This window comes from Nothobranchius furzeri, chromosome 15, assembly GCF_043380555.1.
Source record: "Nothobranchius furzeri strain GRZ-AD chromosome 15, NfurGRZ-RIMD1, whole genome shotgun sequence".
NCBI lineage: Eukaryota > Metazoa > Chordata > Actinopteri > Cyprinodontiformes > Nothobranchiidae > Nothobranchius > Nothobranchius furzeri.
Genome location: NC_091755.1, coordinates 46,580,694 through 46,601,669, shown reverse-complemented (window position 1 = coordinate 46,601,669; position 20,976 = coordinate 46,580,694). Strand labels below are relative to the sequence as shown.

At 48.9% G+C, this 20,976-nt stretch overlaps 3 protein-coding genes across 5 annotated transcripts in view; 1 reads left to right on the top strand and 2 right to left on the bottom strand.

Annotated features, from left to right (window-relative positions):
• The window catches only part of usp11 (ubiquitin specific peptidase 11), a 15,612-nt gene extending 15,131 nt beyond the window's left edge, over nt 1-481 (bottom strand). For both annotated transcript variants that reach the window (XM_070544944.1, XM_054746273.2), the window contains exon 1: nt 240-481. In XM_070544944.1, the coding sequence (XP_070401045.1) occupies nt 240-349 (110 nt within the window). In that variant the 5' untranslated portion in view covers nt 350-481. The remainder of the gene's footprint in view (nt 1-239) is intronic.
• A 3,175-nt stretch (nt 482-3,656) lies between these two features.
• Nucleotides 3,657-5,973, top strand: rfc2 (replication factor C (activator 1) 2). The gene is made up of 6 exons (XM_015968835.3): nt 3,657-3,914; nt 4,294-4,399; nt 4,482-4,583; nt 4,742-5,000; nt 5,076-5,336; nt 5,654-5,973. The coding sequence occupies exons 1-6, from the start codon at nt 3,680-3,682 to the stop codon at nt 5,762-5,764; spliced, it is 1,074 nt and encodes a 357-aa protein (XP_015824321.3). The 5' UTR covers nt 3,657-3,679; the 3' UTR covers nt 5,765-5,973.
• Nucleotides 5,974-6,919: 946 nt separating this feature from the next.
• On the bottom strand, nt 6,920-19,152 carry LOC107391506 (protein NDRG3). 2 transcript variants are annotated; one of them, XM_015968833.3, is made up of 16 exons: nt 19,013-19,152; nt 17,011-17,093; nt 16,905-16,937; nt 15,359-15,464; nt 15,152-15,272; nt 14,840-14,902; nt 14,654-14,714; nt 13,566-13,652; nt 13,393-13,449; nt 13,071-13,174; nt 12,926-12,991; nt 12,805-12,856; nt 12,225-12,272; nt 9,530-9,565; nt 9,377-9,428; nt 6,920-7,293 (listed from the first exon to the last, which is right to left on the bottom strand). In XM_015968833.3, exons 2-16 carry the CDS (start codon nt 17,065-17,067, stop codon nt 7,124-7,126), a joined length of 1,113 nt encoding a protein of 370 aa, XP_015824319.1. In that variant the 5' UTR covers nt 17,068-17,093; nt 19,013-19,152; the 3' UTR covers nt 6,920-7,123. The 2 variants fall into 2 exon arrangements, with proteins under 2 accessions (XP_015824319.1, XP_015824320.1); XM_015968834.3 differs by having other exon boundaries at nt 18,926-19,064.
• Between the last annotated feature and the right edge of the window lie 1,824 nt (nt 19,153-20,976).

Sequence of the window (20,976 nt, the reverse complement as noted above, 5' to 3'; positions counted from 1 at the left end):
AAGCGTCCACTGGACCCTGAACACCTCTCAGGTGGTTGACAGGCTGGTGATAGCATTAGCCGCTAACGTGGCTAAAGCAGCTAACTGGGCTGTTTTAAGAGTCCAGAGAAACCCAGAACCGGTACCGAAACAGCCCTACTCTGCTGCAAAACCTTCCACTCGCGTGTCTAATGATGGCATACGAGTACTGCCACCATTCAAGCCTGTCAAAGCGAATGAGTAGGCGGGCGGACACTCACCAACTGTCCCCTGCCTGGAGCTCACTCTCCCGCAGCAGAGACTCGATTTCCCGCCGCTGGGTCTCAAGCCCCGGAGGTTCCGCGACAGAACAGCGGCTGTTGGCCGTCATGTCACAAATCAATCACTCATAAATTCCGAAGCTGTGAAGAAAATCAAACAGAAACAGGAAGCGAAAGGTAGAAGTGACCCGCCGCATTGATGAGCCGATAGACGGGAAACAGGGAGCTCTGTTTGCGGAAGAAGGAACTGTTCGGATCTGGACGGTGACAACTTCCGGTCGGAGGAGCTCTACCCCATAAGGCCGCACGGGGGCGCGATTCAGCCAAAACAACATATTAACTACAGCAGGGGTGTCAAACTCATTTTAGCTCAGGGGCCACATTGAAGGAAATCTAGTCCCAAGTGGGCCGGACCGGTAAATAAAAAAAAAACTTCAGATTGTTTTCTTTGTTTTAATACAATCAATATGAAACAAGGCTGGAGCTTGAGGACAGTGCAGTACAACACCTGAAGTGTACTTGAAAATTTGAAGATGAAAAAAAATCAATACATAAGAAAAAATTCCTTAGTGATTCAAAGAGCTTACAGATTACATGGCAAGATCAGTTCCATGCAGCATTTAAAGTATATTTGACTCATTTTACTTTACATCTTTTAGCTTTCACCAGCACATCAATATCAGGAGTCACATCCTGAGTGGCGGCCAACTTCAGGATGTGATTGAAGTTCTTGTGTGAGCCTTGAGCGCAGCTTTGTTTTATTTATACTCGTTACAGAGAAAACTTGCTCACAAAGATAAGTTTATTTTCACTCTACATTGTAAAGAATGAAAATAAAGTTTTCACAACCATCTCGCGGGCCGGATTTAACCCGCTTGCGGGCCGCATATTTGACACCCCTGAACTACAGCGACAGAAACATGAAAAAGATTTAGTGTCAAAACAAAGAAATTATTTAAATGTTTTAAAAAGATAAACAAAACTCAGATACCATGGTTGTGCCTTTTAGTATTAGTATTTTTTTTCAGTTTTGTGCATTTTATGTGCTTACTTTGTACTTAGTACTTGTACTTCTCCTTCTCTGAGGCTATCTCCAAGTTTTGGTCCTCCACTACCTCCTCCCTCATCCATGGTGTCCCACAAGGATCTGTGCTGAGACTGTTCCATATCTGCTTCCTCTTCAGCACATCCTGAGCTCCTTCAAAGGAATCTCCTACCATCTTTATGCAGATGACATCCAACTGTACATCTCCTTTAAGCCCCATGAGATGTCTAAGCTGCAGCTGTTACACACCTGCTCTGACTCTATCAGAACCTGGATGGTGGGAGCTTTCTTCAGCTGAATGAAGATAAGACTGAGATCCTCATCTGTGCCCCAGACAAGCTGGTTCCCAAAGTCAGAGACTCTCTTGGTCAGCTTGCTTCCCACACCAATACATTCTGTATTTGTTAGATTATATTCTTACTTCCTATTTTTACCTATCTCTTGCTGTTATCTTTCTTTTTGCACCAAGTACTGCAGCAATTTCCTACTGTGATCATCATCATCATCATCATCTTTATTTACAGAGCCCCTTACAGGCATGAGGCATGCCACTATAGTGCTGCAGTAATGTAAGTGCTAACAGTAATTAAAACTGATCAAATCACCAAAGACAAGTAAAACCAAAAACAGAGTGAAATCATGTAAAAGATCAACATCAAAGCCAGTGATTTCTTGCACATTTGGATATAAAACCCTTCTGATTCTGATTCTCACACCAAACCCTCTGTCAGGAATCTTGGCGTGACCTTTGACCCAGCTCTCACCCTGGATTCTCATGTCAGTTCTCTTGTTCCTTCTTCCATCTCAGGAACGTTGCTAAGCTGAGTCCCATTCTGTCCCGCTCTGAACTTGAGACAGTTCTCCACACCTTCATCTCCTCACGCTTAGACTACTGTTACTCTCTTTTCACGTGTCTGAGCAGAACCTCCCTGAACCGTCTACAGGTGGTTCAGAACGCCTGTGCTCGGCTTCTGACCAAGTCCTCCAAACACACCCACATCACCCCGCTTCTCCTCCAGCTTCACTGGCTGCCAGTCAACTTCAGGGTTCATTTCAAGATCCTGGTTCTGGTCTATAGGGCCTTACATGGACACGCACCATCTTACATTGGTGATCTTCTTAGTCCCTACACCCCCAGCAGGTCCCTGAGGTCCAGTGACCACAGCCTACTGGTTGTGCAGCACCAGGCTAAAGACCAAAGGTGACAGATCATCTGCTGCTGTGGCCCCCAGACTCTGGACCTCTCTCCCCCTGAGCCTGAGATCAGTGGACTCAGTGGTCTCCTTTAAACTCACCTGTTCAGACCTTGGTGGGACCTTCATCACCACCCTCTCCATATTCTGTTCTTATTCCGCCTGTCCCAGAGATCCACTGATTTCCCTCTTTCCTATTAATTTTCTCTCTCCCTTTTCTTATATTTTTAAATCACTTTTTTTTTATTTTAACCACATTTTTTAATTATAAAAAAACAATATTTTTTATATTTTGATTTATTTGTTTTTGTGAAGCGCCTCGTGATTTTTATCTTGAGAGGTGTTTTATAAAAGACCGTTTTCTTTCTATCTTTAGTTTTAACCAACACATTCTTCATATATTCAACAATTCAGTTAACACATTAGCACCAAAAGTTATAAGGGCGTGATATTATTTCCACTCACTAACTACAGAATTCGACAGTCGTTAGTTAATGAGTTTCTGTTTGTGGCTGTCAAACCACAGAATTTGCATAAACAATTTCATGGTTGAAGATATTTTATTTGGCATCACACTAAAAGATAAAAATATTGAATTTATAATAAATAATCCTATGATCATCACTAAATTCTTTATACACAAAACTCCACCTGCCTGGAATAACCTTAAAAATGAGATGAAACTGCTATTAAATAGATAATAATGTCCGCAGGTAATGCCATAAAGCTACACAACTTCATTAAACAAACAAATTTATAACCCTCTTGTAGATGATTTAATAATATGGCAGAATGCCTTGCTTTATTACTAACTATCATCGTGACTAACTCCCAGTTATATACGTATATTCTTAGTCTTTCAGGTTATCTTACTGATATCCCCTTATTCTTTTATTTTCTGTTCATACTTCACTGTTTTTAATTTCCGAATTGATAAGTGACTACCAAACCCAGGATTTCAACAAAAAAATCATGGATTTTGGAGCTACTTTATAACATATTTTCGCACATTTTGAATTGTAGTCGTTGTATCTAAAAATGTTCAATAAAGTTATTAATGGAAAAAAAACTTGTGGTTGTCAGACCTCGCGAGTATTTTTCAACCAATCACATTCCTTCTTAAACGACGCTCAGCCAATGAGGCTTCAGTTGCTAGGGAGGGAAAATTGCTCTGTTCGCGCGCCGACAGTGAGGAAGGCATCATGGAGGTGGACATGGCGGAGGCACCAGGGGATCCCAAACCGTGTGAAAGTGGAGCGAAGGCGGACAGCGAGGCCGGGGAACCCTCGTCTAAGGCTGCCGGTGGCTCCTACGAGCTGCCCTGGGTGGAGAAATACCGACCGATGAAGCTGGATGAGATCGTGGGGAACGAGGAGACCGTGAGCCGGCTGGAGGTGTTCGCCCGGGAGGGAAACGTACCCAACGTCATCATCTCAGGTCGGTGAAGAAGTAAAAGTTCCGATAAGTTCTGCAGACAGAACTGAGCCGGAAGCTGGTCCGGTTCGGAAGAACTTGTTCAGTAAAAGTCAACAACTAACCCGAGTCATCCAAAGTCTCATCTAGTTGCGGCTAAAACAGCGACTTCACCAGGACCGAAATCACATTTGTTTAATCAACTTTAGAAGGATAGCAGAGATTATTTGTAGAGGAATCAGTTAGACAGACATAATCTGCCCCAAAACACCAGATTAAGCAATAAAACCTCCTGTATGTTTCTCTTTTACCAACCAGAGGATTGTAGTAAAAGAGAAGTGATGAAAATGATTCTTAGACCTCACCTGTTGTCATCCTGACTGCTCCTCCTGCTGTGGTCCAGGCCCTCCCGGAACAGGAAAGACCACCAGCATCCTGTGCTTGGCGCGAGCTCTGCTGGGTGCTTCCATGAAAGATGCTGTTCTGGAGCTCAACGCTTCAAACGACAGGTGAGTCTGAGCTGCTGGGTCAGGGCAGATCCGGTTCTGGTGAGTGGAACCTGGTCCTTGATGCTGGGCGTTCCGTCTGCAGGGGGATCGATGTGGTGAGGAACAAGATCAAGATGTTTGCTCAGCAGAAGGTCACACTGCCCAAAGGCCGACACAAGATCATCATCCTGGACGAGGCGGACAGGTGAGAAACGTTGAGATCAGCCAGAGCTGTCTGGGGTTCTGATGGGATTCTACCAGCGATGACCCATGAAGACGTCAGAGCTGACGGTCTGTTTGGGTTCTGCCTCTGAGGTTCAGGAACTGGATCTAAGAGCTGCTGTGGTGGGTTTGTGGTTCCAGCATGACCGACGGAGCTCAGCAGGCCTTAAGGAGGATCATGGAGATCTACTCCAGGACAACGCGCTTCGCTCTGGCGTGCAATGCCTCCGATAAGATCATCGAGCCGATCCAGTCCCGCTGCGCCATGCTGCGTTACTCCAAGCTGACCGACGGGCAGATCCTGGCCCGGCTGCAGGAGGTGGTGGAGAAGGAGCATTTGGCTGTGTCTGATGATGGGCTGGAGGCCGTCATCTTCACCGCGCAGGGAGATATGAGACAGGTGAGGGGGTGGAGCCAGGAGTCCCGGCCGCAGGTCAAAGGTGGGGCTTTCTGATGGTCATGGTTCTGATTCCAGGCATTAAACAACCTGCAGTCCACCAACTCCGGCTTTGGCTACATCAACAGCGAGAACGTGTTTAAGGTGTGTGACGAGCCCCACCCCCTGCTGGTGAAAGGCATGCTGGGACACTGCGTGGATTCGAACATCGATGAGGCCTACAAGGTGGTGGAGCAGCTGTGGGCGCTGGGTTACTCCCCAGAGGACATCATCGGAAACATCTTCAGGGTCTGTAAGACTTACCAGATGGCCGAGTACCTGAAGCTGGAGTTCATCAAGGTGAGTGGACCGCTCCGGAGCAGCAGGTAAACGTCCCTCTGGTGGTCGTAAACGTAAATGTCGTTCTTTGTGTCGATGGTGATTCGATATAAATTAAATGCTCAACTCCTCATAAAAAACCCAAAAGTCAGACGTTCTCCTGGTCTGTGAACGCCCCACGGCTAGGCCGACCCACACCAGAGGTCTTCTGGGTGCTGCTTTGTTCCGGATGAATCCAGAACTGTTCTGTTTGAATCAGATATTTATTTATTTGATGTTCTTGAGTCTTTTACTTTAAACTCAACGTCCTCTCAGCTTGGTTCTGGTTCTGGCTGCAGGAGATCGGGTTCACTCACATGCGGGTGGCGGAAGGCGTGAACTCCCTGTTGCAGATGGCCGGTCTGCTGGGACGTCTCTGCAGCAAGACGGCGCCCCCTGCTGCCAGCTGAGGTCCTCCAACCTGATTGGTGATTATGGAATTCTGCTGCTGCTCCAGGTTCTGATCCGGATGGGATTGGACCAGCTGCTCCACCCGCAGGTCCTCAGAGTTCTCTACTGCTTCCGGACACTGAGTCCTGATCTAGAACCTTAGCAGAACCGTTCGGATCTTAAAGACAAGTTCCTATAAATAAGAAATGCAGCATGCAGCTGATCCGGAGTCAGTTTCTGGACTCGTTTATTTCTGCTCTTTGTTTCCTACATGAACCATTTCAGTGATTATAGATGTTCTGACCCGGATCAGAACTCCTGTCCCTCTGTGACCCACCACCCCGGTTCTGGACCAGAACCTCCAGATGCCTTAAGGATGTTTTCTTTGGACATTAACTGGTTTGTTTATTTTTTCCAATAAAAACTCGGATGTTCTGCGCTGATCTGTTTAAAAGCTCTGAAGGTAAAAACCCGGTTGAACCTGTCGAGTGTTCGGTAATCATCCAGACCGACAGCTGCTCGTTAATCAGTTTTATTTCATTACAAACTGTTTACACTAAATAAAAACATGGAGGAAAGTCACGGAGCTTCAGAGGAACACGGCGGTCCTGTTGGGTTGGGGCTGCGTTCTGGGTGTAACCCCGACCCGGGCTGATGTGAGCGTGACCTCTAACCTCCAGGTCCGTGTGTTTGTAGACAAAAGCAGGATTACAGCAGAACATCAGTGACTCACCGGACTGAAACCACAGCACGTCTACATGCCACAGCGCTACAAACAGCATGCTAACGGGCGGCACCGCGTCCGCGCGGGTTCAGGAAGAGCAAACGGGTCGAAGATCCTCCGTCTCAAAACTAGACGGTCGTGCAGGAAGAGCTTCTGTAGCCCCGGAATAACGGGAATGAAATGTAAAACCAGGAAAACGAGGTCACTGATCTGTTTGGGTCAGCAGCTGGTTCTGGAACTAAACCGGGTTTTAGGCGGCGGCGTTTGAGCCGGGTCCACGGCTCAGCTGAAACGTTAACCTGCGCTCATCCCAGAGTTCATCTGATACCGACCGAGTCAGAATATTAAACATGGATCAGAACCGCAGCGAAGGAAAAGTAAAAGCGTCAGAACAACAACACAACCGTATAAATATAAACCCACGGAGCCGAGGCTAGAGCGTTGCCGTGGCAACACCTGGGCTCCGTGGAGGCGAGGGTAAAAGTAGAAACCAAGAACAGAACCAGATCACTGCGATCACCAGAACGTTTAGGACACCGTGCTGCGTTTGAGTTCTTCAGGAAGAACGATGGCTGAGATGGTTCGGACCCAAACAGCTTGTGAGGGAGGGGTGGAGAACCTGCATTGTTGAGCCAGCTAGCAGAACCAGAGGGTTCTACGCCGTCATCTGGATGGTGGGTGCTGCTGGAGGCTGGGGGCTGGTGCAGGCGGCCCCCTCTGGAAGCGGGTTGGTGGCGCCGCGGTTACGGACGCCCTCTGTGGACCCGACACTGGAGGCTGAGTGGGTCCTGGAGCGGACCAGCCGGGTCATTCCGGCTGTGGGCACTGCGGAGCAACAGGACACGGATCAACGGGCTGATGGAGGTGGTTCTGACCAGCAAACATCACACAGAAAACCCAAACAGCTTCAGAACCACAGGAACGTTTCTGTTTTCCCTCCCAGCAGCTGGACTTCCTGTGACCCGTTTAACTGGTTCTGGATCCGTTTTCTCTGGTACCTGAAAACAGTTGATGCAGACCCATCAAACGGACCACAGGAACTCTCAAACTCCTGAACCTTCTGAACTCGGTAACCATGGAAACAGACAAAACCTTACAACACCGACCAGAACCACTCGTGTCATTACGGTTTGGACTAGAGGGACTGGATGGACAGAAAGACTTGTCCCGGACAGATTCAGCGTCTTTGATCAGTCGAGCCAGAACCTTTTTTGGGTCTGTGGTTCCTGATGGTTCTAGCGTTCGTGCTGATGCGGGTCATGAGTTTGGTGCTACAGCTGGTGGGACCAGTGAGAACAAAGATGGAGGAGGGACACAGACTCAGATCCTGATACCTGATTGGCTGCTCACATGGTTTAAGACAACATGAGGGACTGGAGAGGAAACAGGATGAGAAACAAACAGGAAGTTGTTAAATCACACAACAACAAGCTTCCTGGGGGTTTTCCTGCAGCGAGCTCCGAACATCGGGGCTTTCCTGATAAATCCATTTGGCAAATCGCACCTGTTCACTCAAGGACTCAACGTCAACACTAACGATGCGTAAGCAAAGCGAGGAGCGGGAAGCGAGGCTCACGCACGTCTGCAGGCAGACCCCGTTAATCGATGCCAGATAAATGAGAACGGAAGCGCCTCGTTCTTCTCCCAGCTACGAGGACTACGCAGATGCCGTAACTAGAGCAGCTGCTTGGTTAAAGCTGCGTGGCTGGAGCCATGTAGTGAGAATGCTCAGCCTTTACGTGTTTCCATGGCAACGCCAGAAGTCCGCCTCGGCTCTTGTTTTTGAAGTTTTCATCATTTATGTGTCGTTTCCATGTTCTGCTCCAGAGTGTGGATGTGTTTCTGCTGAGCAGCTGGGTCACGTGACCCTGAAGGCCACGCGGTAAACTGTCACAAATAATCAGCTCTCGTATTACACACCAAGGAACAAACATTACCGTGTTTGCCACATGTGACCAGAGCTGTTAACATTTATAGTCACATGCATGAATAAAGTATCTCCTCTTACATGTATTACGGTAGCAGCTGTACGCTAGTTTAAGGCTACTTTAACAAAAAGAGGCAGCGTGTTAATGATACGGGCCCGTCCCAGACTAAAGCTGATATAATTATACTTATATATACTTATACTTATATTTAAGATGAAAATCCAGTTAGAGCTCATGTTTACACGTTTAAACTCCTCATTTATTTATCATTTAGCCATGAAGAACAAAGCTGCGGCTGCTGCTACCGCTGTAGGCCAGCGGTGGCGCTAATTCACCACCTCGTGGCTGCCAGCCCCCCCACAAGAAAATGGTGATTCACTTGCCTCGTCCAATCATATTCACAAAGCGTCAGTGAGCCTAGCCGCTAGCCTGAGCGGGTTTGTTCTCCAGCATGTGTTACCATGGTGACTGGGCGGGGCTACAGGGATTTGAGACGTTAAACCGGGATTTTGGGATTAGCTCGCTGGATGGTATACCCCCAGGTGTGGAGAACGTCACGTTGATACTTACAGGTAAACAACAACAGCTAGTGAGGAATGACGACAAACAAACAAACAAACTATAAAAACAACAACTGTAAACTATTACTCTGGTTTTATTACAGAACACCTTCTGTCTGAGCACCAGAACCTCGCGTCTGCTCTGGTCCTGTTGGACCTCAGAGCTGCAGCATCACAACATTCTCTTAGAAAGGCAACTGAACAAAAACTAAGTCACTACGGTCACTCTGTTCTGGGTTTTCTCCTGAAAGACTAGTTAGAACAACAGCTGGTTAGCTGACGTGAACTTTGACCCTTTTCTCTGGCTCCTGATGCCAGAACAGACGAAAAGCCTCTGAAAACGGCTGCAGAGTGGAACATGGTGGCGTCTCTAACCCAGCTCTGTCTGTAAACGTGTTCTGGTGTTTGGTCTCTACTCACTGTAGCCCATCCCCTGGACAAAGTACTTGAAGGCTTCTGCTAGTTTTCCAGGCTGAAGGAAAAAAAACACCTCTTTAAGAATCCAAACGTACGTATTTTTTATATTTATTCATTTTTAACCATTAATTTCATTTAATGAAATGTCAGACTCACCTGAACCACCTGAGGAAGTCCTCCACAGTCGGCCATCTAGTGGAAACACACAGAACCACATGTACAGGTCCGTCAACAGTTCCGAGACTTTACCGTAGAAAACATCTTTTATGACACCTTTTCTTACCCTACACCTTAGAAAAGACATCAGTTTAATCTTTAAATCAAAACACAAAAACATTTCTCCAGAGGACGAATCGTAGCATTCTTAAAGATCACCTGGAGGAGGAAGTAGCTTCAGACGACAAGATTAAGAGTCTTACTTCCCGATATCTGGACATCTCTCCTCTGATTGGCTGACAGCAACACGACTCTACCACCGACTGGTTGCTCTGCAGCGTTGATGTTTTGTCCCCACAAATAACACAAGTCTGGAGGAGTTCTGCTGTGTGGTGGATTTGCAAACGCTAATGGTTAGCTTTGGCTAGTAGAGACGTTCTCTGCTATTTCCTGGACGCTAAACCAACAACAGCCTTCCCCGTCGGGAGTCAGGATGGGTGAGTCCATGAATGTTAGTGACAGGGTGACGTAGATCTGTCAGGATTTTCTAATCCTAGAGTTTCACATCAGAAGCTAAAGCAGGAGGTAGGTGTAGGAGACTATTTATGTTCAGCCTGCATGAAACCTTCATAGTGACCCGTTAGAGTCAGAGATAATCATTAAAACATGGTTTGTCAGCGTTTCACACCTTTAATGAGGTTTTAGTTAAACAGCAACACTGATGAGGGCAGCAGCTCAGGAGGTGGGGCGGGTTCTCCAGTAACCAGAGGGTTGTAGGTTCGAGCCCGGTTCCTAGCACAGATTGCTGCTGTTGTGTCCTTGGTCCTGGTCAGTGTAAAGCACTCTGGAGTCCTGACTCTGAACGGCGCTGCACGAGTCCGTTATCAGGTAGTAAAAATAAAAGCAGATCCAGAGCTCACCGTGTTTCTGTGTTTAAGGTCGTCTCTGACTAACAGCTGATCGATGTCTTAGTCTGTCCCCTCAGGAGACATGTTGGACACCAGACTGATTCAGCTGCTGTTCCATAATGAATGTATTTAATCAGTCACCTGAGCAGGTTCTGCAGAACCAGTGACCCAAACCCCCAGCTCCTCAACAAGGATGTTTTCATCCCCATCCCCATCTCCGAGTTAAAGATTCTGCTGTGGGAGTAATGTTGGACCTGCGTTAACCTCAGAGACAGCTGAGAGACCCGAGGACACGTGTAGAGGACAGGTGAGAGACCCGAGGACACGTGTAGAGGACAGGTGAGAGACCCGAGGACACGTGTAGAGGACAGGTGAGAGACCCGACGACACGTGTAGAGGACAGGTGAGAGACCTGAGGACAGGTGAGAGACCCAAGGACAGGTGTAGAGGACAGGTGAGAGACCCGAGGACAGGTGAGAGACCCGACGACACGTGTAGAGGACAGGTCAGAGACCCGAGGACACGTGTAGAGGACAGGTGAGAGACCCGAGGACACGTGTAGAGGACAGGTGAGAGACCCGAGGACAGGTCAGAGACCCGAGGACAGGTGAGAGACCCGAGGACACGTGTAGAGGACAGGTGAGAGACCCGAGGACACGTGTAGAGGACAGGTGAGAGACCCGAGGACACGTGTAGAGGACAGGTGAGAGACCCGAGGACACATGTAGAGGACAGGTGAGAGACCCGAGGACACGTGTAGAGGACAGGTGAGAGACCCGAGGACACGTGTAGAGGACAGGTGAGAGACCTGAGGACAGGTCAGAGACCCGAGGACAGGTGAGAGACCCGAGGACACGTGTAGAGGACAGGTGAGAGACCCGAGGACACGTGTAGAGGACAGGTGAGAGACCCGAGGACACATGTAGAGGACAGGTGAGAGACCCGAGGACACGTGTAGAGGACAGGTGAGAGACCCGAGGACACGTGTAGAGGACAGGTGAGAGACCTGAGGACAGGTCAGAGACCCGAGGACAGGTGAGAGACCCGAGGACACGTGTAGAGGACAGGTGAGAGACCTGAGGACAGGTCAGAGACCCGAGGACACGTGTAGAGGACAGGTGAGAGACCCGAGGACACGTGTAGAGGACAGGTGAGAGACCTGAGGACAGGTCAGAGACCCGAGGACAGGTGAGAGACCCGAGGACACGTGTAGAGGACAGGTGAGAGACCCGAGGACACGTGTAGAGGACAGGTGAGAGACCCGAGGACACGTGTAGAGGACAGGTGAGAGACCCGAGGACACATGTAGAGGACAGGTGAGAGACCCGAGGACACGTGTAGAGGACAGGTGAGAGACCCGAGGACACGTGTAGAGGACAGGTGAGAGACCCGAGGACACGTGTAGAGGACAGGTGAGAGACCCGAGGACACGTGTAGAGGACAGGTGAGAGACCCGAGGACACATGTAGAGGACAGGTGAGAGACCCGAGGACACGTGTAGAGGACAGGTGAGAGACCCGAGGACACGTGTAGAGGACAGGTGAGAGACCTGAGGACAGGTGAGAGACCCGAGGACACGTGTAGAGGACAGGTGAGAGACCTGAGGACAGGTCAGAGACCCGAGGACAGGTGAGAGACCCGAGGACACGTGTAGAGGACAGGTGAGAGACCCGAGGACAGGTGTAGAGGACAGGTGAGAGACCCGAGGACACGTGTAGAGGACAGGTGAGAGACCCGAGGACAGGTGTAGAGGACAGGTGAGAGACCCGAGGACAGGTGAGGAGTACCTTGAGCAGGGTGGTCTTGGTAGGATCCAGTCTGGAGTTGCACTCCACCTGTGGGTCAGAAAACACGACATGTGGGTCGATATCTTTCAGAAGCAAACCTAGTCCATAGGGCCCGGTTCTGCTGGATTATCAGAACCACTGATTAATGACCAAACACTGACCAGGACCACCATGAAGCTGTGCATGGGCCAGAGAGGCTGTTAAAGCTCAGACATGAGCGAGGCGGGCCTTCAGCCTCGGTGTCGGGTCAGAGTCAGGCAGACTGGGAGTACACGGGCCCGTGCTTCTACAGCGCAGGCTGGATGTGGACACCCTGGGACAGGAAGTGCCTTTTGGGGTGTCCGTGTCTCCAGAGACATATCAGCGAACTCTGGCAGGGCTGGAGGGGTGGGGCCCTCTGCAGATGATACTCTAGTAGTGGGGTGTGGGGACACAGGTTCTGGTTCTGACCCTGATCGGGTCTCTGGGTCGTGATGTGGTTCCACGTCCGTCTGACCCAAACCAGTAAACCAGTTCCAACCCTGGAGCTTTAAAACAGAACCCTGCTGATCTATCCCCAGAACTCAGAACCGACACTTACCACAGCATCGACTGCCGGGGACGTGTCTCCAACAACGAGCAGAGCGGGACACCTGAGAGACGGAGACGGTCAGAGCAGAATGAGAGACGGGGACGCAAGCGTCGGACATGAAAGAGGGTACCTGAGGGTGTGGACGGTGTTCTCGTTCAGACCCAGGACAGGGCGCTCCATCTGCAGCTCGGTCCGGCTAACACACACACACGCACACACACACGTTAATCCTGTCCATGAGCCCGTAAGCACCGCCCCTCCACCTGCGGTCTCACCTGTCGTAGCTGTTGTAGAACATGGCCAGGTTCTCCTGCGGAATGTCCTGGGAGATGTGGAGTCTGTAGGTCTGAATGATCTCCTTGTTCTCCGTTAACTCATCCTGTTGTCACACACACACATGCACACACACACACACGCACGCACACACACACACACACATGCACACGCACGCACACACACACACACACACACACACACATGCACACACACACACACATGCACACACACACACACACACACACACGCACGCACACACACACACACAGTTTCAGTGGATTTGACGTTCTTATTGAGGATGAGTGTGTCGGCTGTCCTCACGGTGCTGAAGTGGTGTGCCATGATGATGTCCACCAGGTTGCTCGTCCAACCGCTCAGCTGCAGAGACAGAACCCAACAGAACCTTAAAACCAGCTGACTCACAACCCTGATCCTGAAGTCAGTCAAGTTTTTATAGAACACCACAAAGACGTGTGTGTGTGTGTGTGTTTTACCTTGGAGGCGGCCCAGTCCACCCAACCTTTGGCACACGGGTCGATGTTGATCAGAACCAAACCTTCCACCAGACTGGGCTGGGTGAGCTGAAACATCATCATCATCATCATCAGGACCTGGGCCCTTACTCATCAACCGTACGTACACACACACACACACCTGTGCGTTGGAGCGATCGTACACACTGTGTGGTATTCACCATCTTGTGTAGGAACGTCAGCTCTGACCCCGCGTACGAACCCAGAACCCGTAACGGTGTCGGTGGAGCAGCGGCTACATCACATCGCTGCTGTTAGAACCTGCAGCTGACAGGATGACGCTGTAGCGCGGCAGATCTGGCGTTATTGGAGGATTTGGCAGAGCGAGAACTCAGACCGCCGCGAGCGCTCTGATCTGATTGGTGAGAATCCAGAGTGGTTCCTGAGCAGATACTGCTTCCTGAAGGAGATCCTCCTGGAGCTCTGCGGGGATTTGGGACCCTTTGTGGAACAACAGTCAAACCGCACCGATCCGAGTCCAGCCCAGATTTAATTACACCCAAGAACCTCCTCCACACACAGGCGTTGCCAAGGTAACCAAACTGACTGACGGCTCCGAGGAGGCTTTAACAAACATTTCTAAATAAACAAACTAGCTCCAAACAGAACAGGCATTTTGCCTGTTATTCTATGTTTTCCCATTCAGGTTCATGTGGAACCTTCTTTTAGTTCTGAGAGGAACCTCTCCGCTGTCGCGACCGCGTTTAACACCTGCCTCCACAGCCAGCGCCTCGAGCTGTCAACAGTTTTTGTTTTCAGGAATTCTGACGATGTAATGTGACTAAATATGGTTAGTTAATTCTGTAGGTAAATGACTGAGAAGGAACACGAACACCTGGGTAGCACAGGTGGGACGAACACGGACGACTGCGGAGGAACGTGCGTGCAGGAGGCCACCGCATGGATCATGAACCAGGATTTGGACCGTTTCTACAAACATTCTAAATTTCATTCGTGGGAAGGAATTTAGGTCAGTTTCTACAAACGTTTGATAAATGAGAGCCCCGGTCTCCATGGAAACCAGCCAGGTGGATGTTGGGTTTACTTACAGCTAGTTTAGTCAGGATGCAGGCTCCAGCTCCAACACCAATACCGATCACACTCTTCACCCTGACAGAGGCGCACACACACACACACACACACACACACACACACACACACACACACACACACACACACGTGGATTCACAAGCTCTGAATTACCCATCATGCACTTCAGAGGGGAGCAGACTTACTGCAGCTGCGTGAGGACGGACGGCAGCATCTCAGCCAGTTCATCCATGTTGGGATACTGGTACCTGCAGGGAGATAAATCACTAATGAGACCTGTCTGAGACTGACCTTTGAATTATTTGGAAAAAGAATCGGAACACGGTGTCAAGATTACAGGACCGGTTTTGTACTTTATTTAACAAGTTTTACACATGAAATGGTTTTATTTTGATTTATTTTATCTGGTTTGTAACAAATATAAAAAGAAGAAAAGAATATGTGGCGATATAGATTTCAGACTGCAACCTTCCTAGTGTGTGTGTGTGTGTGTGTACCCGGTGGGGAACACAGCAGCGTTCTCCTGCTGACCAGGAGCATCCACATGCAGCACAGAGAAGTGCTGAGTCACTTCCTGCATGTCCTCGTAGTTAAACAAGCTGTTGAAACACGATTTATCTACAAACACAAACAAACCCACGCTCAGTTTCTCTCCTTCGTGTTTTCATCCACAGTGATTCATGTTTCTGTGTTTGTTTACGAACGGTTGAGTCCGATGTCATGGAAGGTGAGGATTGTGGGTCGGTTGCCCCTAGCAACGCCCCTCATGGTTACATGCAGTACGCCGTGGGACGTCTCCACGTCGTGTTCCTGGAAAACAGTAAAACACCAAATCAACATCCTGCTGTCAGAGCGACAACAGGAGCCTGCAGGGAGAACAGCGGCAACACACACACACACACACGAACATGCAAGCACACACAAACACAGACGCGCACACACACACAGGAACACACACATGCGTACGCACGAGCATCCATGCACACAGAAACACAAATACACACACGAACATGCATGCACACGAACATGCATGCACACATGCGTACACACAAACACACGCGCACACACAAGCATCCATGCACACAGTAACACAAATACACACACGAGCATGCATGCACACATGCGTACACACAAACACACGCGCACACACAAGCATCCATGCACACAGAAACACAAAAACACACATGCATAGTTTGCACACACACACGCATGCACATACAGGAACACACGAGTACGCACACACGAACAGACACACACAAACATGCATGCATGTACATGCAAACACACACGCATGAAAACACACGAACACACACATGCAAACACACACACGGGGGTGGATCACTCATCCAGGCTTTTATTTTGAAACACCTGAACGGACATCAGAACCAGGTTAAAATGAACCAATAAATGCTTCTTTGCTTCATCTTGTTTCTGATCGATAACAAAACAACAACAAGAGCGTTTACTCATGCACAGAACCACCGTCAGACGGTAACTCGGGTCTGTGGGACCGGGCTGGGTAAAACTTTATTCATTTTCATTTGATTTGTTTTTATCTCGGAAAATAAACGTTCTCCAGAAATCGGGTTCTCAACAGTTCCAAAAGAACCTCTCACCACAGCAGAACCAGGACCCGTCAGGTCTCAGAGGTCAGTCTGGGTCAGCCTGACAGAAAGTGAAATGAGAAGAACCTGTGTGGTTCTGAATCAAACCAAGTTCTTTAGAACTTCCAGCTGAAAGAAGTTCTGACAAATCCAATCCACACACGCTTCAAGCACTTTTAAGGACAGTTTAAGGTTTTCCAGCACCTGACTGAGGAGACGACTGACTCGCGCTGAGCAGGTTAAGAACCCAGCTGACCCGTTTGGACCAGCAGCTCAGCGGTTTACCAACCAGCTAACTCACCGGGCCGACTCCTAAACAACTGGAGATGTGGTGCCGATCCACTGAGTCACTCATGCTGATAAAAGACTGGACCAGGAGCTAATCAGAATCTTGGCCAAGTTTCAGAACCAAGATGTCAGAGGGTGAGAAGGTTCTGTTGTCCTTAAGCCTCCGGCTAGAAGAGGAGGTCCGATTGGATCAGGAGGACTAATCTGTGAAGTCCCCGGCTGAGAGCAGGAGCAGCCAGCTCTTAGTTCACGTCATTCCTTTCTCTCATCCCCTACTCCTCTTTCTGATCTCTCCATCTCACCTCATCCCTGAGAGGAACCAAACAGCAAAGTGGATCAGAACCAGTTCTGGTCTTACCTGACAGTCAAAATCCTGCAGGTTACTTCCGTTCTGAAGGAACAACAGAGAATCGGTTATGAATGCTTTGATAATTGACGTTATTAAGCTCCGCCCCCGCCCTCACCTGTCCTGTCAGCAGTGGTTTGATCTCAGTCAGCTGGACATCATGAAGCTCCTCCATCTTAAAGATGTTTCACCACCAGTCAGCTGAAAGTGAGACAGACCATCAGACCAGAGCTACGCAGGACGCATCACAGCTGCTGGCGTCTCCAGGGTGGAGGAGGAGGAGGAGGAGGACAGGTGAAGCCGGCAGATACTGATGGAGCCGACATTAGCCGTAGCTTCAGCTGCTAGCTATGCTTGTTTACGACTCGTGGTCACATCCGCACCTCCTCGCCGCGTAAAGCCAAATGAAAGGCCCGCTCTGCTGACCCAGACATCAGCCCAGAGATGCTTTCCAGGAGGCCCTCCCCGTCACCCCCACCTTTCAGGCTGGAGATCAGCCGATGGAGTTATTAACCCACCTAACGCTAATCAGCATTTTCATCGATGCCAGACGTACTAGCGAGCTTTTAAGCTGAAAAATATTAAACTAAAGACTCTTTTCTTTACTTCCTGTGTTTAGTTTAGTCGAACGTGAACGGAGACGAGTTTTAAGATGGACAGGTGGACAACCACATCTGTTGGTGCTCCAGAGCTAGCGCTGTGACCACACCTGTGCTACTGACGGCTACAACATCAGCACAGCCTGTCGGCTCGAGTGTTGCAGGTCGGAGGAGGAACCAGACACGTTGATCCGAAACTCTGCAAACTTCTCAGCAGGTCGAACTCACGGGTCCAAACCTGCTGAATCCGACTGGAACTAAAACACACTTTCACTGATGTTTACTATCAGTTGGTCTCAGTCTGAGAATCTTCTCACACCGTTTCCAACCGAGCGTGTGCGTGTGTGTGTGTGTGTGTGTGTGTGTGTGTGTGTGTGTGTGTGTGTGTGTGTGTGTGTGTGTGTGGGCAGGTTGGGTAACAGATTGGTTTGGATGGAGGAGCAGTATCTTGGCTCTGATCCGACTTGCTGGTGGAGCCAACAGAACCTGTTCAGGCTGAGTGTTCAATAGAAATAATGAGGTGCTAGTTCGATTCTCTAATAATAACATCAGAAGTTCCTTTGGGCAACAACCAGAAAAAGGTTGAAATTAAAGGAAATTATTTTTTATTCTTTCATTGGTGGTTTATTCCTGACCTTGTGTCTGCTTTGATTTATGAGTATGAGATCTATTAGCACGTAATAATTCTTATTGAGAACTATTAATGACATTGATCAGAATCTGATCAGAGGCATCACGCCAACTGTCTGATGGAACAAATCCACACAAAGATGGATACGACCGGCCCAGACCAGATGTTAGGCTGCTCACGTCCAGCTTCACCTTGCCCTGGATTGTTCCAGAAGTCCAGTGATTTACAGATCATGATGTAAACGTTTGTCCTCCTATGACCTTTGACCTGCTCACCGTGACCCTCCGAGGAAGGCTGGCAGCTGTTGGATGTTTTCCAAATAGTTTGCAAACGACCTTTGACCTTCCTCCTATTGATGTGAACAGCTGTTCACCGCTGTCGCTGCACCTCCATGTGCGTGTTTACACACAGCTGTGTGCTCCAGACGGATCCGCGCGCTAATCATGACGTCACTCACGGTTAATAAACAGTTAATTACTCTGTTGTTTATGGAAGCTGTAATCAGCTTCACACACACACACACGTTTGGAACAACAGCGGCGGGCCCGGATGTGTTCTGGCTCAGCTGTCCGCCCACGTTCAGAACCAGAACCTCGGACACACCCACTGACAGCCTTAGCAACTAACCGTTACCATGGGAGACCTCATTTCTCTCTCTCTCTCGCGCGCGCGCGCGCACACACACACACACCTGTAACCAGCGCCGCCATGTAGGCGAGCTTCATGAGAACAAAGGCGAACCGAGACCGAACCTACGAGTTCCCGCTCCACACAAAAACGAGCAAACATTAGCACCGACTTACCGTTAGCAGGATAATTAGCTGACTAGACGTTACCAGGTCGGTAAACGTCGGTTAACGTCTAGATTAAACCCCCCGTTAGCAGCTCACCGGCGTCAGCAGCGACGTAAACCCGTCCAACCCAACAGGTAACCGGTGTCTGCGTCTCCGCACGGATCCGTTGCGGCTTGCGACGTTCCTCTCCGCGGTCTGAAGAGTCAGTGCAGCACGCGGACGGGGAGGGGCGGGGCTTCGTTAACCTAAACACAGAGGCGGGGCCACCGGGTTGCCAGGGTAACCATCTGCCGCTGTCCTCAGGGAGCCGTTAATCTAATCCGCTCCTGTACCGATCAGTCACCAACCGGATTAACACACCGGAAACAGTTTAAACAGATCAAAGTAGATGTCAACAGATGTAACTTCAATCAAGAAAACATACGGGAAGGGGCACGCGCACGCGCACACACACACTCACACACACAGGAAGTGGCTTCACTCACTTTTCAACGACAGAAGCAGGCCGGACATGAGATGATCATCCTGACGGTTTTGTGGTATTTCGACACAAACTATTCAGAATGTTGTAATTTTTTAATACTGAATAAAAACTTCAGACACGAATTTAGAACTGAAAAGGAACCAGAACTGGAATTTCGTTTGAGACTGTGATGTGGTCACACATCCGAGATGTTGACTTTATTTGTAGGATTTCATTTTTATGACATTGGTAAAAATAATTGTTGTGGTTTGTGTCTTTGCTGCTTTACTGTGCGATGGAGCGACGGCCCCTGCAGCCACACGCAGGGCAGTGTTTATTTGGGTCAGCGCTCAGTGGGCCGGAACATTTCAGAACCAGTAGGAAACGTCCCAGTAAGCACACAGCAGGACCATCTGGACCCAAACTAAACGGTGTGACTGAACATGGCGCAGACACGCAGAGGAAGCGTTAGAACAGATTGTATGAGTTTAAATCACGAGTCTGGGTTCTGATCCTACGGTCGCTGGTTCTGATGAACTCCAGAAAAAAAAAACACTCTGGCTCAGATCTGATGGTTTTATTCAAAGTTAGAATTATCCAGAAAAACATCCTGCGGTTCAACGCGACGCGGAAATGAAACGGGATTCGTGTCGGTTCTGGTCAGCGGTTCGGACCGTGGTCCAGCGTGGAAATTAAACATTTTCAAACTTTCATTCCAGCTACCGTGAGGAAAAGTCAAACATTTCACTGCCTCCCGTTGTCATGGCAACAGTCCATCATAGCTCCAAAGGACGTCTCTATCAAAATAAATCTACAGCTTTTTACAGTTTCTCATACAAGCATAAAACATTCAGATGGACATATGTACACGTTACAGCTGCTCGTGTCGCAGGAACCAGAACTGGACTCGGAACCAGATGCTAACATCCAACAGCTCTCCTGTGTGGACGTTAAACGGGAGTGAGTTAGTTCTGTCTGGAAAATAATAATAATAAAGAGTCTGACCGGCTTTAAAACGTGTTTTTAAAGAAGTGAATTATAAAAGATCAAACCTGAACCAAACTGGAAGCTTTTAGGTGCTGCGTGTTCAAACAGCCGTGCATCAGAAATGTGAAAATCAGACATCTGAGCGGGATTCAGGCCAAACTGGAACATTCGACACTCGTGTTTCAGTTAGAGTCACTAAGAGTCTCAGGCGCTTTCTTTCCGACTCAGAACATTCAGCCAAAACTAATAAATTCAAGTGTATCATCAGACCCTTCCCTGTTTCCACCTGCTGGCGACCCGGCGCATCGCAGGTCTACGACGCTTCTGACCTGGCTTCGGTTTTCAGACCGAGTCCCGACTCGAGTCTTTTATTCACGCACGAGGCTCCTTCTTTGGTGGAAAAATAGTTTAAAGTCCGTGAAAATGCTGGTTGGACACGTGATCTTCATCTGACACACACACACACACACACACACGTTACTGAAGTAAACTTGTGATGTTTTTAGGATATTTGACCTTCGTTATTCCAAGGAAGAAGCCTGATGAGTGAATAAAAGCCCACCTAAGCAAACGGAGATGCTGTGTGAGATACCCCCCCCACGTTTTCCAC